This window comes from Falco biarmicus, chromosome 8 (genome assembly GCF_023638135.1).
Source record: "Falco biarmicus isolate bFalBia1 chromosome 8, bFalBia1.pri, whole genome shotgun sequence".
Classification (NCBI taxonomy): domain Eukaryota; kingdom Metazoa; phylum Chordata; class Aves; order Falconiformes; family Falconidae; genus Falco; species Falco biarmicus.
Window position 1 is genome coordinate 31,536,994 of NC_079295.1, and position 12,661 is coordinate 31,549,654.

Sequence of the window (12,661 nt, forward strand, 5' to 3'; positions counted from 1 at the left end):
TAACCTGCAGTGTAGTCAAAATGCTGAAACTTTATGGCATTGTGATAATTTCCTTAGTAACAGACAGTGTTGTCAGCAATGCAGGTTTGTGATTTTGACTGTAGGATCTAGCCTAGGGCTGGATTTGCTGGGTTGCAGGAAACTTAGCAGCAGTAGGCTCAGAGGTCTGCATCAGGGTAAGTATACACCTTCTCTCCTGATGTGCCTACTTTTTTGGCAGCTGCAGACATCCCCTTTCATGTTAGATGATGAAGGATTTAAACAGAACAGGGGGTTTGGAAAGCAGATACTGGGGTCAGAGGATAAAAACAATTTCTCACATTTTTTGATTGAAACAAGTGTTCTGAAGAGTTGACTAGATGTAGAGTCATCTTTATTCTGCTGTAACCAGGCAAGAAGCAGAAGTTCCTTGTTTTACCAAGTTCAGGATAGTTTGCTGTGTCACTTATTTCCTGTTATTTCTGTTGCTGGCTGAAATTCAGTAGCTGCATAAACCTTTAAGTTTGTTTTTGACCCATCTGGAGTCCTGTGACACCTGAGAGCTCCTTGGAGCATACTGCTACTGCTGATACTCAAATCACGATCTTTGTGTCAAAAAGAGCTGCAGCTGCTCAGTAAAGGTAGCTATTTACTCCAATTAATTATTTTGAATGGTTTAGCTGCGTATCATCCTCTCATCCCCACACATACCTGGTGGTAGGATGGAGATAGGGGACTGCGTAGATGTCCCTTTCAGACCTGTTGTCTATGAATGCCCTCCCTGAAGACTGATATTTCTCACACTGTGTTTCATTAGATGGGATATACGTAACTGCTCTTGCCTGGAAGGAGAGGGAATAGTGAAATTGTCTGCCGGCAGGCAAAGCAGGGTGTCTCTGTGGAAGAAGCCAAAAGTTTGCACTTTGAGATGCTTCTGAGAAGCTTTTAAAATTGCTGATTTTGACCCCAGTGATCCCAAACAATAATTAAAGAAAGTGGCAAACCACTGAGAAGAGGTGATCCTGATTGCTGGATTTGGATTGTCAGAAAAAACCAACAGTAGCAGCTAACCTCTGACTATTGGAGATTAATGCATAAGCCACTTGAACACTGCAGACATAAACTTTTAAGATTATATGCAGCATTGATCTTCCACTACTGCTTATTGAATTACTTGCTGCTAAATTCAATGTGGGATTAAAGCACAGGGAGAATCAAAATAAGAGGAAAGAAGTCGGGTGTTGGGTTTTGGTTTTTTTTTGTGATTGCGTTACTTGCACATCTCTTACGGTATATGTGGAGCTGAGGTTCCTACTTCTCAAAATGGTGGTAGCTTTATCTGGTTTATCAAGTAAGCTGTATCTGCTTGTAAAGTGATCTTTGTCAGGGCAGAGATAGCAGTTAACTGACAGATGGACAGATTTCATCATGGACCAACCTAGATGGATTGTGCTGCCTTTAACGTAATCAAGGTAGGAGGCTATAAGGGCACAAGAAATTCTTTAGACATACATAGCTACCCCGCCTGGCCCCAAAATCACATCTTCTAAGCAGGAGATTATAGAAAATTACTAGCGGATAAATGACATTGCCTTTTCTAATATATCTTTTTTAGTAGCTGTGTTGAAATACCTTTTGAAAAGAGCAGTTGCACTGATAATTACACCATGTGAGCACTGCTCAAGTGCATTCTGTGTCCTTGAAAGAAAAAGGAAAAAAGCAATTGTACCATCAGGTGGCATAAAGATAGTATTTCCCTCTGTCTAACAGCAGTCTGCCCAAGGACTTGTGGAGCTGTCCTCCCCCAGACTGTCAGTGGGGCTTGTGTAGGAGAGGAGTGGCACCAAGCTCTTGGTTTCTGGAACATTGCAACCCAGAACAGCCACTGGCAGAGTGGCTGCCTGTGTAAAGAGTTCCTGCTTTGCCTAAGCCGCCAAGAACTTCATCACCAATGCATCCAAGGGTTCAGAAACTGTTCCTTGTCATCTTCAATCTAGGGATTCTGGTATTTGGAGTTCTGTCATTTCCCACAGAAATGAATCTTGACACTTTATGTCTTGAATGAAATGCAGCAGCCTCCTCATATGCTAATTGAGCAGTGTGTCTGCCAAGGGAGACTGGCAAACACTGACAAAACAGCGATGTAAGTAGTGGTGTGATGTTGTGTCCAACAAATGCAGAAGGAAAAAAAACCCTTCCTGTATACCGAGTGTTTTCAATGGATGCCTTGAGAATTGTTCTGGTTTGGCTGTTGTTTTGTGACAGCTAAAAAATCTGTGGCTCTTCAGCTTGACAGCTAGAAATATCACCATTCTATAAGAATGTCTTTTTTCTATTTCTGAAAATGAGAAATTATTTTTAAATTGTTTTTGTAGTCTCCAAAATGTTTAATGAGACTATACTGAATTAATTGTCAAGCATCACATTTAAATAGTAGGAAAATCAGCATTTGTACTGCTCTGATCTGTGCTTTTATTTCAGATTTGCAGATTTTATCAGGGGCATGCTGAAGTTTATACTGCTGCTGCTTTTATCCGGAGCAACGTTAGCATCAACCTGGTTCACTCTCACCTGTTTAAATAGTGTCACTCATCTGCCTTTAACCACAGGTACTGCATTGATTTTAATTCCTATTTAAAATTGGTATTGCAGGCAAATATTGGCAATCTTAAATCAACTATGTTATAACCTGGTGTGGTATCTTTAGTAATACAGTAGTTTTACCAAGAAAAAAAAAAAAAAAGGTTTAGAAAACTTACTGAATCTGAAATCTCTTTACCAGCTTTGAATAACTTCATAAAAAGATGTAAACTACCAAAACCCAATAGTAAGAACCCAGAATGTACATTTAAAATTGATTTGGGGACTGACTGTTTTTCTGTTTTGAGTGTTTTGAAATAACAGAGGTGAGAAATAAACCAAGAAAAATCAGATGAATGAAAGATGGGAGTAGCATTGCATATAAGGAACAATGACATATCTGGGAACTTAGGGTTTTGAAATGTATATTGATTATTGGAAGCACGTGGTGCAGTTCAAACCAAGGTGACCCCTAGTACTTTCAGCCATCTAAATCTATCCCTGCACTGTGCTGTCCTCTTTCTGCACCTGCATGCAGGTTCAGGGAACTCTTCCAGCCCAAAATTAACTCAGCCTGTGCCTCAAAGATGGGAAAAAAGCTGTTGGCAGGAGTGGGGGAAAAGCTCACAGGTCTATTCAAGCTGCCAGCAAGCTGTACACTTAGCTGAAAATTAACACTGCTTAGTTCTTAAAAATCTGTCTTTCACCTTACTATTTACATCTAGAGGACTGATCCACCTGTGATTCCAAGACCTTCAACAGAGTAATGAGTTACAGTAAAACTAAGCCATTGAGATTTTAGAAAATATTTATTAAAGAATTCTGTAGATCCATTTTAAATAAAGTGCCATCTTTGTTACAGGCAAGTTTATGCATTATAGGAGAAATGAAAATTATTTTTTCCCACTTTTAGTAAAGAGTTTGGTGTGGAGAGTAGTATATAAAATACTGTTTTACTCAAATTAACTTTGAGTTTTAGTAAGTGTCCTTGGTGCATTGCATATGTCACAACTATAAACTAAAGTGGGTACAGCAAATTGAAACACATGATCAATTCGGGAGAAACACCATCTGGATGGATAGGTCAAATTTATGATTTAGTTTGAAATCTCAACTTTTTTAAAAAAAAAATCTGCTTAAATAAAACGTAATTTAATAGCTAAACAAATCAAATATCATGGTGGCTATTGTCATACCAAATGACTACACTTTTCCATCAAATCTAAAATAAATGCAATAAAAGCTTATTTCTTATGCTTGCATGCCTCATCACTACAAGCCTGCAGTAACGGAGATTTGTACAGTAACTCTATCCTCTGAATTGCAGCAACAAGCCAAACATATAAATGTCCCTTCAAGTCTATGCATAAGAATGAAGCAGAGAGGTTTCAAGAGGTTAAAGTCATTATGTATGTACTCGCCAATGATCCAAAACAAAACTGATGGAGCTCTGTCTCTGACTTTATTTCATTTTGTGTAAAGAACTCAGCATGAAACATAGGTTCTAGAAGAAATCTTACTTGTTTATAGCATATAGGTGCATTATGGTGGGTCTGTTTTTAGAAAGGTGATCTGTTGTCAGGACATAAAAGTATATAAGATATTTGGGGTTTGATATAAAGTATCCTAAACTAGCATACCTTGATAAAAGTCTAAAGATAGGGTTGTTCTTTTCATGCAGTTACCATTTCTTTTAAAATGGATGATTCCTTAGATTGAGTTGTAAATTATATTTTAGAGTTTTCTGTCTTTGCTGTTCTTATATATGTCACTGTAAATGTTGAGCCCTTTTCTATAAAACACAATATTGTTTTGAATAGAACTGCCAGCAATATGGTGTTTTCCTCAAAAAAAGGCAATCTAAACCATCAGGGCCTAATGTGCAGCCACCAAAGATCTTTATTTTTCTTCTGTGGCATAATGTTTAAACTTCATAGATAGAAGGGGGGGGGTAGTGTTCATATCAGCATTTTCTCATTAAAGTTCATATAAAATAGATGTAATGTGCCTGTTCAATTTAGATCGTTGTACACAGAAAAGCGGTGGTATATCTTTATGAAATATACTGTTATGGATGAAAACGCACAAGCTGTTTAAGCTAATTTATAGGACTTCATGCTAGATTATTCCTCAATGTAATGATGCAATATGATGATGACCTCTGCATTCCATAGTAATTGGGAGAAACGGTACATTTGAATTGATTTGGATGAACTTTTTTTTTTTCCCTCATTTTAATTAAAAGTTTGAGATGTAGAGTATATTGGAGTAAAGATGTAGGAGGTCAAATGCAGGCCATTGGCTGGCAGCTCTGGGAAGTGATTTGAGGTAGCTGGTTAAGGTGGAAGTCACTCTGCAACACTCAGTGGACTAGCGCTGCCAGTGGACTTCCAGGTAGTTATCCTTGGTGTGTTTTTGTAGAGCTGGGAGATGTGCGAAGCAAAAGCAACCATCACTGTGGGATTTTTTTGCCCCCTTTTTCCTTCCCCCCCCCTCTTTCCCCATCCCTCCTTTTTCTTTTTCTTCTTTTTTTTTTTTAAGAAGAGGTCCATGTAATGCTTTTTATTCCAGACCTACTTTGCAGGCATCACTGAACACCTGCCGCAAAGCAGGAATTCTGTAATTGAGAGCAACAGGGTTTGATGTTGCCAGAAGGTTAATAGGGTCCTCAGCTTCTTCCTATCCTGTGGCAAAGAGCACAAGTAGTATTAGGCTTGGCGGTGCTACAGAGCCAGTGATGGGTCTCAGTCCACACTTCCAGCCTTATTCAGATGTGGAGGCAGAGCAAGCAGGATTCAAAACTGAACTGTTATGGAAACTTGTGGGAGTGCACGTTTGATCTTGTGAGGAGGTTTTTCCTTCCAACCATCTAGCTCCCATTTTGTGAGGGGCTTCCCGCTCCTCACTTGCCCTGCCTTCAGTGTTCTCTTGACCAAGTCAGACTTTGCCCTACAAAACCACAAGCGTTGCTGTCTTCAGCGATACCTGCTAAAATATCCACATGACCTGATGTACTGCTGGTACAGTTAAAAGGGAGCTCTTCCATGGGACAGGACAGTCATTCTGATGAGCAAGCAAGACGCCTCTCATGGGGGTCTTTGTAGGAGGCCAGGTGTTAAGGGAGCCTTCACCCTAGAGATGAAGGCGGGTTAGAGAACATGGGCATCCACTCCAACTCACCTGACAGCAGCTTGATCCATGAATAATGTCTGCATCCATAGGTAGACCTTACCAGTGGTTTTCCCAGGCGCAAAAATAGTCTTTTCCTTTAGCATGTGGATAACGTGCAGCATACATGCTCATTCCTCTCTTTGGAAAACTCTCTACCTGTCTCTCACCTGGACTCCAGAGTAAGCACTCAGGTGGGTACATTTGCATGGAAGCAGGCTTTTGAAATGCTAAAAAGATGAGAGTTTCCCCTAAAGGGAAGGGAAGAAAATCTCTATAAAGATTTGTTTTTAAAATATAAACAAATCAACCCCCCTCTCTTAATCAGTATTCTTTGGAGCAGTTGTAGTAGTGTCTGGTTTGAATATTGGAGGAGGAATTGTATTTGAAAAAATGGTCACAGCAAAATGTTTTTTCCTGCAATTGTTTGTATAATATTCTCCTAATTCCTTGTAAATAAGCACGACATCATTTAAAGGTATTTCCTACAAAATGTAATTACTTAGAATGGATATCTTTAATGCAGATATTAAAAATCAATGACTGCTTTGTGTTTTCTTTAAATGATACTGTTTAGCATTGTTTGTATTGTGTAATGCCTGCATTGCTCTGCATTATCATAATATGCTCCATTTTATCTTCTGCCACAGAGCAAGACAACTTCTCTGTCATTTACTGACTTCTTAATGTATCTCAAAAACATTTTATAAGAAGTGTATTTGGAGTCTTGTGTATGAACTATAAGTGCCAGTGTGGGAAAAACAGAAAGCAAGGAAATAATGATATAGTACCATCATAGCTGCTATATCATCTGTCTAAAACACCTCTCATCAGCTAATCATAGCGCTTAAACCCCTTGATTCTGGAATCAGTTTATATTTTAAGCAAGCTTGAATTTTCTTTTAAGAAATTTTAATTTTAATGTATATTATTTGCATTTTTCAGCAAGTTTCAAAGGCAATTTTATGTACACATTGAGCATTAAAATAGTTTTCTCCATTGAATTCCCAATGCAGCTGCTGATCTGTTTCTTGGTGCCAAGTTCATTGTTAGTTTGCTTTGTACTGAACTTCATTATGTGAATTTATGTACAATGGGATACTTTGACCCAAAATAATTGTGTAAGGCATTGTAATGCCAGTTTCAGTATCTTGCCACTTTGTATTGCTGGTAGTATATCTCTGGATACAAATACTCACATTTTCCAAAAATTGATATGCAACGCTAGTTGCTCGCAGCTCAGATTGAATGTTTTCAGCATCACATTTCAAGAATATTCTAATATTTATGAGCACATTCAGCAGAATTTTGCTTCACAAAATCTATTCTAGTGCTGCATGGCAGATACTCTAAACGTGGTGGCAACTCCATGAGTTGATGACTATATTTAGGTTAAGCAGCCTACACTTTATTTTCAGGTTCAACAGACTGAACATTATAAACACATCTGTCTCCCTATCCTCATCTCCAAAGCACAGTATTGAAAGAGAGAGCTGTTAATTATTTAATACTGATTGTTTTCTTCTTTGAGTTTAATTTCTTTACTATAAACAATATGTGCTTCATAAGTATAAGGCAGGGGGACTCAGAGGATAAAACAGTGGCCTGAAAACATTCCTTTTTCTAGCTTCAGCATTAACATGCTTATGGCTGTGGCTAAATCATTACCCTGCCTCCTGTTGTGTTTTTCCCATTCATAAGATGGGAATAATGACCTTTGTTTTCCTGAAGGCTTCTGTAAATCCACACATAGAAGAGTGCTTAAAGAACTACTAATTTAAGGGGTTTACTTTAAAACGGTTTAAACCCCCAGTGTTAAATAGTGTACAATGCTTGAAACTTGGGAGTATCTTCTCAAGGACAAATATCTATAAATCTGAGCACTTTAAGCATCCATCAATAGCAAGCCTCAAATATTGTGTGATTTCCAGCCCCGCCCCGCCCTTCCCCTTTTAGTTTTTGAGGTTTTGGGGTTTTTTTGAGGCGCACTGCAATTTCTTCACTTTTTACTTCTCCAAAGTGAATGCTCTGCTTTCAAAGCAAGTTCCACTTGCTTTTCTCTTGGGAAGTATATAGAACAAATTCAATTTGATCAGATTTTTGGTTACTTTCATAACTATATCATGAGATAAGAATTTGATCAGTGTGTGCTAGAATGGAAATCCAAGCAATGAAACATATTGATGTTATAAATGTGCACTACGGGGACATCCTCCTTCTATTGTGTTTTTTGTTCCTGTAAATGAATTACAGTAAAAATTACTGTCTTACCTTGAGGGAGTGACATTTCTCATGGGAAAATTGAGGGGGACATCTTCCCTGACTATTGCTACCATGGCCAGTAGCAAGAATGAAATTATAGGGAAGTTTAATTCCACTTCTACAGACTTTACAGAGTTTGGTAGGAACTATGAATTGTTCGGGTAATTTGTGGGTATACTAAAGTCAATGAAACATGCATCCACATGAGGCATTATCCTTTCATTCTAGCATTTGGGATACTGCTGTAATGGACAATGACAAAATGCCCTCAGTCTGCATAGGTTTTGCTTTAAGTTGTATGCTGCACCCAAGAGAACATATTCAGTTGTATTTACTTTCCTGTTTATCTGTATAAAATTTCTGAGTCTTGGCTCAGTTTGTCTGAGAAGAGAACTGTTACAAAATGTACAGAGTTCAAGAGTTTCTGGCAGACAACTTTGGAAGAAGATCATCTACCACCTGCTTGCACTTGATACTGCTCTAGAGTATCTGTATTTCCTTTGTAAATTTATCTGCAAAATTTTTTTAAGAAGTTGTAATATTTCATATTTGTTAACGATCAGCCAAGACTTATGTGCCAATGGGTTGATAAGAACTTTATATCAGTGGAGGTCCTTCAGTTAATTTCATTCGGGTTTGTATCAGGCTCTGTAGTTATATGTGTAGTGATGGTCTAATTTAAGAGTAAATTGCTAAGCATGTTGCAGAATGTCCTGGGAAGTTCTGGGAACTTGTTTGGATGTCAGAGATACTTGAGACTCCTTCTGCTGTGTTGCAAGCTCATCTGGTGACATGAAGTGTAGGCTGTTGTTTTAATCACATCCCTGTTTGAATTTTTAAATTTGTTTTTCTTTTGAGGTGGTTTGTTGTTTTTTGGGGTGGTTTTTTGTTTTTTTTGGGTTTTTTGTTGGGTTTTTTTTTAATGAGTATAAAGCTTTTGTCACAGCTTGTAGCTGAGGGAAAAGAAAGTCTGTTTCTGGGATACAGGACATGTATTTGCCATCCAGTAGCTGAAGACCTGCAGGGGATAAGAAGGCAGGAAGGAACCTGCCGCCTTACTTTTTTGTCCCTTTTGTGCTAAGCCACTGTATCACCATCAGTCCCCAGTCTGGTACCTTACTTCATCTAACTAGTAAAATCTCCAGTGCTATTATCAAGGCACATTTCATTCCTTGCTTCCTTCCCGGACAGGAAAATGAGCACTGAGGGAATAGCATGGGTTGTCTCACACCTCAAGCATGAACATGACATGATGAAGCCTAGCTTGAGCCTCCTGCTGCGGCAGCTCCAGGCCAATTCTCTGAAGCAGCTGTGCTTCAGATGGGTGTTTTGCGTTTCCTAATCTTTTTGCAGTGACCAGCCTGAGAAGTAGCTACTTAATTCACACAAACATCTTCAAAGTATTACATTAATTAAAACTGGTTAAAGAAACCCAGCCCAGTTCCATTATTTTTTTTTATGTCCACAGCTGCTGCTGTCTTGGGTGCACAACTTTGTGCATATTCTCATAGGCAGTTAATTCCTTTTCCTAAGAAAAAGTGGTATTTTTTTCTATTAATAGCATAACACAATTTCTCAGTGTATGTCTTTCCAGGGTAGTTGTTTGTCCTTGTTAAGCTTTAGGACATAATGTTAGCTTCTTGGTAATTTTTTTTTTTTTATTATTTTTTGGTCAGTGCTTTCATATCCTTACATTCATTTCCAATGACTGCCATCAAGATTGTCTTAATTGAAAAAACATTTGCTGTAACTTCAGCAGCTGTTCTTCTACAGCATAAAATCATGATAATTGTGTTCATTCAATGCAAGGTTGCTGTAATGGAAAGTAAATGGTCTCCATTAATAGGTGTTATTCTCCCTGCTACAGTATCTTGTTGCCTGTGAGCGAGAATATGAGATATGCTATCTAGTCTGTGAAATAAAAGGCAAAACCACATTTGAACTCTTATTTGACTCTTCCTATAACTTTTTTTCTAAAACTGCGGTTTTTATTTTTTACTTTCTGTCTAGTTGACCAGTTGGATTTATGGCTTAATTGCTGAGTTAATTCAATAACTTATTTGTATAGCACTCAAGAAGACCTTGGATGATTTACAGAAACATGAAATAAATATTTTCCCATCGCTACAATATGTACTCATTAAGGGAGGCTTTTAGATGTGTACATCTTCACTTTCAGAGCTTTTTTTTGTGTGGTTTACCAGTTAAAATCTGTCATTTTCGTTAGATCTTAGAACTTAAATTGGCATCTCCTGTATGCTATGTTCTGCCTGTCCTGTTGCTTTGACATTTCTGCTTATTAATTGCAAATATGTGCGTACATACATGTAGAACTTGTTTTAGAAATATTACCTGTGATCTAAGGTGAGGTGGTGCCATGGGTACTCAGCTGGCAGTTTTTGGCATGCACACGCAAAGCAGGTCATACTTTGGGGGAGAACCAAAAGGCAATGCTAAAGCTGCTCTGCTCATGGTAGTATGGAGGTGTGAGGTGTGTGCCGGCGGCTGTCTCTGCATGACTGAAGGAAGCTGTTGTAACAAGGAAGTGTAAGCATGTAGTTTCTAAAGTATGGAGTTCCTGTGCTTGTTTGCTTACGATCTAGCCTTCTTCATACATTTCAGTAAGTGAAAAGCAATGATGTAATTCAACTAGCGTATTTTAAACCATCAAATCTATTTTGAAGGTTTCAGTTTGTTTTATGGAAATGTTGGCATTTATTGTATTGACTAAAATTTGAAGTCTTGATCTTTTAAATGGCTTCTAATCTTAGGTGCATATTTTTGTCTTCATCTCAAGTGAATCTAAGTTTCTGGAAATTATGCGTCTAGAGATTGTCTCTATTCAGAGGCACATGATTCCCCTTTCCTGGCTGTTGCTCTTTATGGAAGAGGTTTCAGTCTTCCTGCAGAGGTGTTGCCTCTGGCACTCTCCTTATGCAGCTCCGCTTTTGGTGGTGCTGTTGTGGCTTTCAGCAGCTTCATGACTATTTCCACTGTTTTGAGTTTCTGGTACAGAATTACAGCTGGCTACCACCTTCTTTTCTCTGGGGAAAGTTTTGGAAATGATCTCTAAAGGTTACAAGTGGTTATCTACAGATATCTTCATCAATTGAGCGTAATGAGGGGCAGATGTTCATTTGTCTTAAGAAACTCTTCCATTTCATTTACATGTTGGTTTCTTAAGCCAACACCAAAATGTCAAATAGCTGAATGTGTTCAGATTTGCTGGCTACACCTGCCAGCAGATAAGAGGCAGTTAGAGCAATACACAGTGGTGTTTGAAGTAAACAGGAGTTCAAAGGGAGCTTCATGAAATTTTAAATACTGGTGAGGATTTGCAGCAAAAATCTATGGATCTTGTAGCTAGGGAATCAGTTCTTCAGACTTCGCTAGAAGAGCCCATTAGGAAGAGCATCCTAATACTGGTTTGGGTTTTTTCCTTCCTGTCTGACAACTCTTGAACATACCGTGCATCAATTTCTGTGACTTTTGTTCTGCAGTTTATAATAAAAGAATTTGAGAGCTGGAAAACTTACCATGGTTCATTTGTTCTTCTTTTTTCCTTTTTTTTTCTTAACAATTCAGAACCTTCTGGTATATTAAAAAAAAGCAGGGGCCAGCTGGCCCTCCTGAAGTTGTGCCATCTGTATCATCTTTCTGACTGGGACTTCTGTCCTCTTTTTCCTGTCTGGGCAAATCCTCTGTAAAGAAAGATGTCTTTGTGCCTTGGAAGCAAACCATATCAAACAGACAATCTAATAGATAGTCCTTTCTGCTTCTTAATGCCTTTATCTCTTTTCCATGATACTTAATATTTTAAGAAACAAGATTTTTTTTTAAATTATTTTTTTTAAAGCTGGAAGTTTCCTAACAGTTTCTTGATTGAAAGCTCAGGCAATGCTTACCAGAAGATGAAGCAGTGCTGTTTCAGTTCTCCCCTTTCCAAGACAGAAGAATGTCTTCTGTCTTGGAAGGCAGAAAAGTAAATTAAGCTGAAAATGCAATTGCTATTTTATATAAACATATTTATCTATATGAAAAAATTGACAAAGGACTTCCTACTATACTGCAGTGAAAAGATGCTATAATTTCCCTGTGACTTGGTAACTCTTGTATCCAAAAAATTTTTCTTTATGCTTTCTTGTTGATTTCGTGGAATCTTCAGAAATTATTCCAGACTTTTCTTCCCACCTACTCCCCATTCCCCTGCACCCCCAAGACTTCTAATTCTTTCCTTTATACTTTTTACATGATCACTAACCTCAGGTTGTTGAGGCTGCAGGTCAGGAAATCTTCCCCTTGCCATGACAGCACTTAGCAAAGGTTTACTTACATTTCTAAATAGGTACTAAATTCTTCTGAAATTTTCTTTTTTTTTTTTTTTTTTTTCTCTCAGAAATAGTTATAATAGGTTTATTAATAGATAATACAGGTATATTAAGCATCTATATTGACATGTTAAGCACTGTAAAGTATTTGGTAGTGTCAGAAGTTGTAGAACAAAATGTCTGAGGCTACTGAAGAAGTATCTGTATTCTTCTGCTGTTTGGCCCAAGAAAAACAATTTGTTGTACAGTGGTAAATAATCTGCATTATCAAGTATGTCCCGTTCCTGCCAGGCGCTGGGTGCCCTTCATTTCCTTTTGAAGCCAAAAGGGATTCAACATGTTGC

At 38.0% G+C, this 12,661-nt stretch overlaps 1 protein-coding gene across 1 annotated transcript in view; it reads left to right on the forward strand.

Annotated features, from left to right (window-relative positions):
- Positions 1-12,661, forward strand: part of SLC49A4 (solute carrier family 49 member 4) — a 74,200-nt gene that overhangs the window by 49,361 nt on the left and 12,178 nt on the right. The window contains exon 7 of the mRNA XM_056348040.1: positions 2,461-2,588. Coding sequence (XP_056204015.1) covers positions 2,461-2,588 — 128 coding nt within the window. The remainder of the gene's footprint in view (positions 1-2,460; positions 2,589-12,661) is intronic.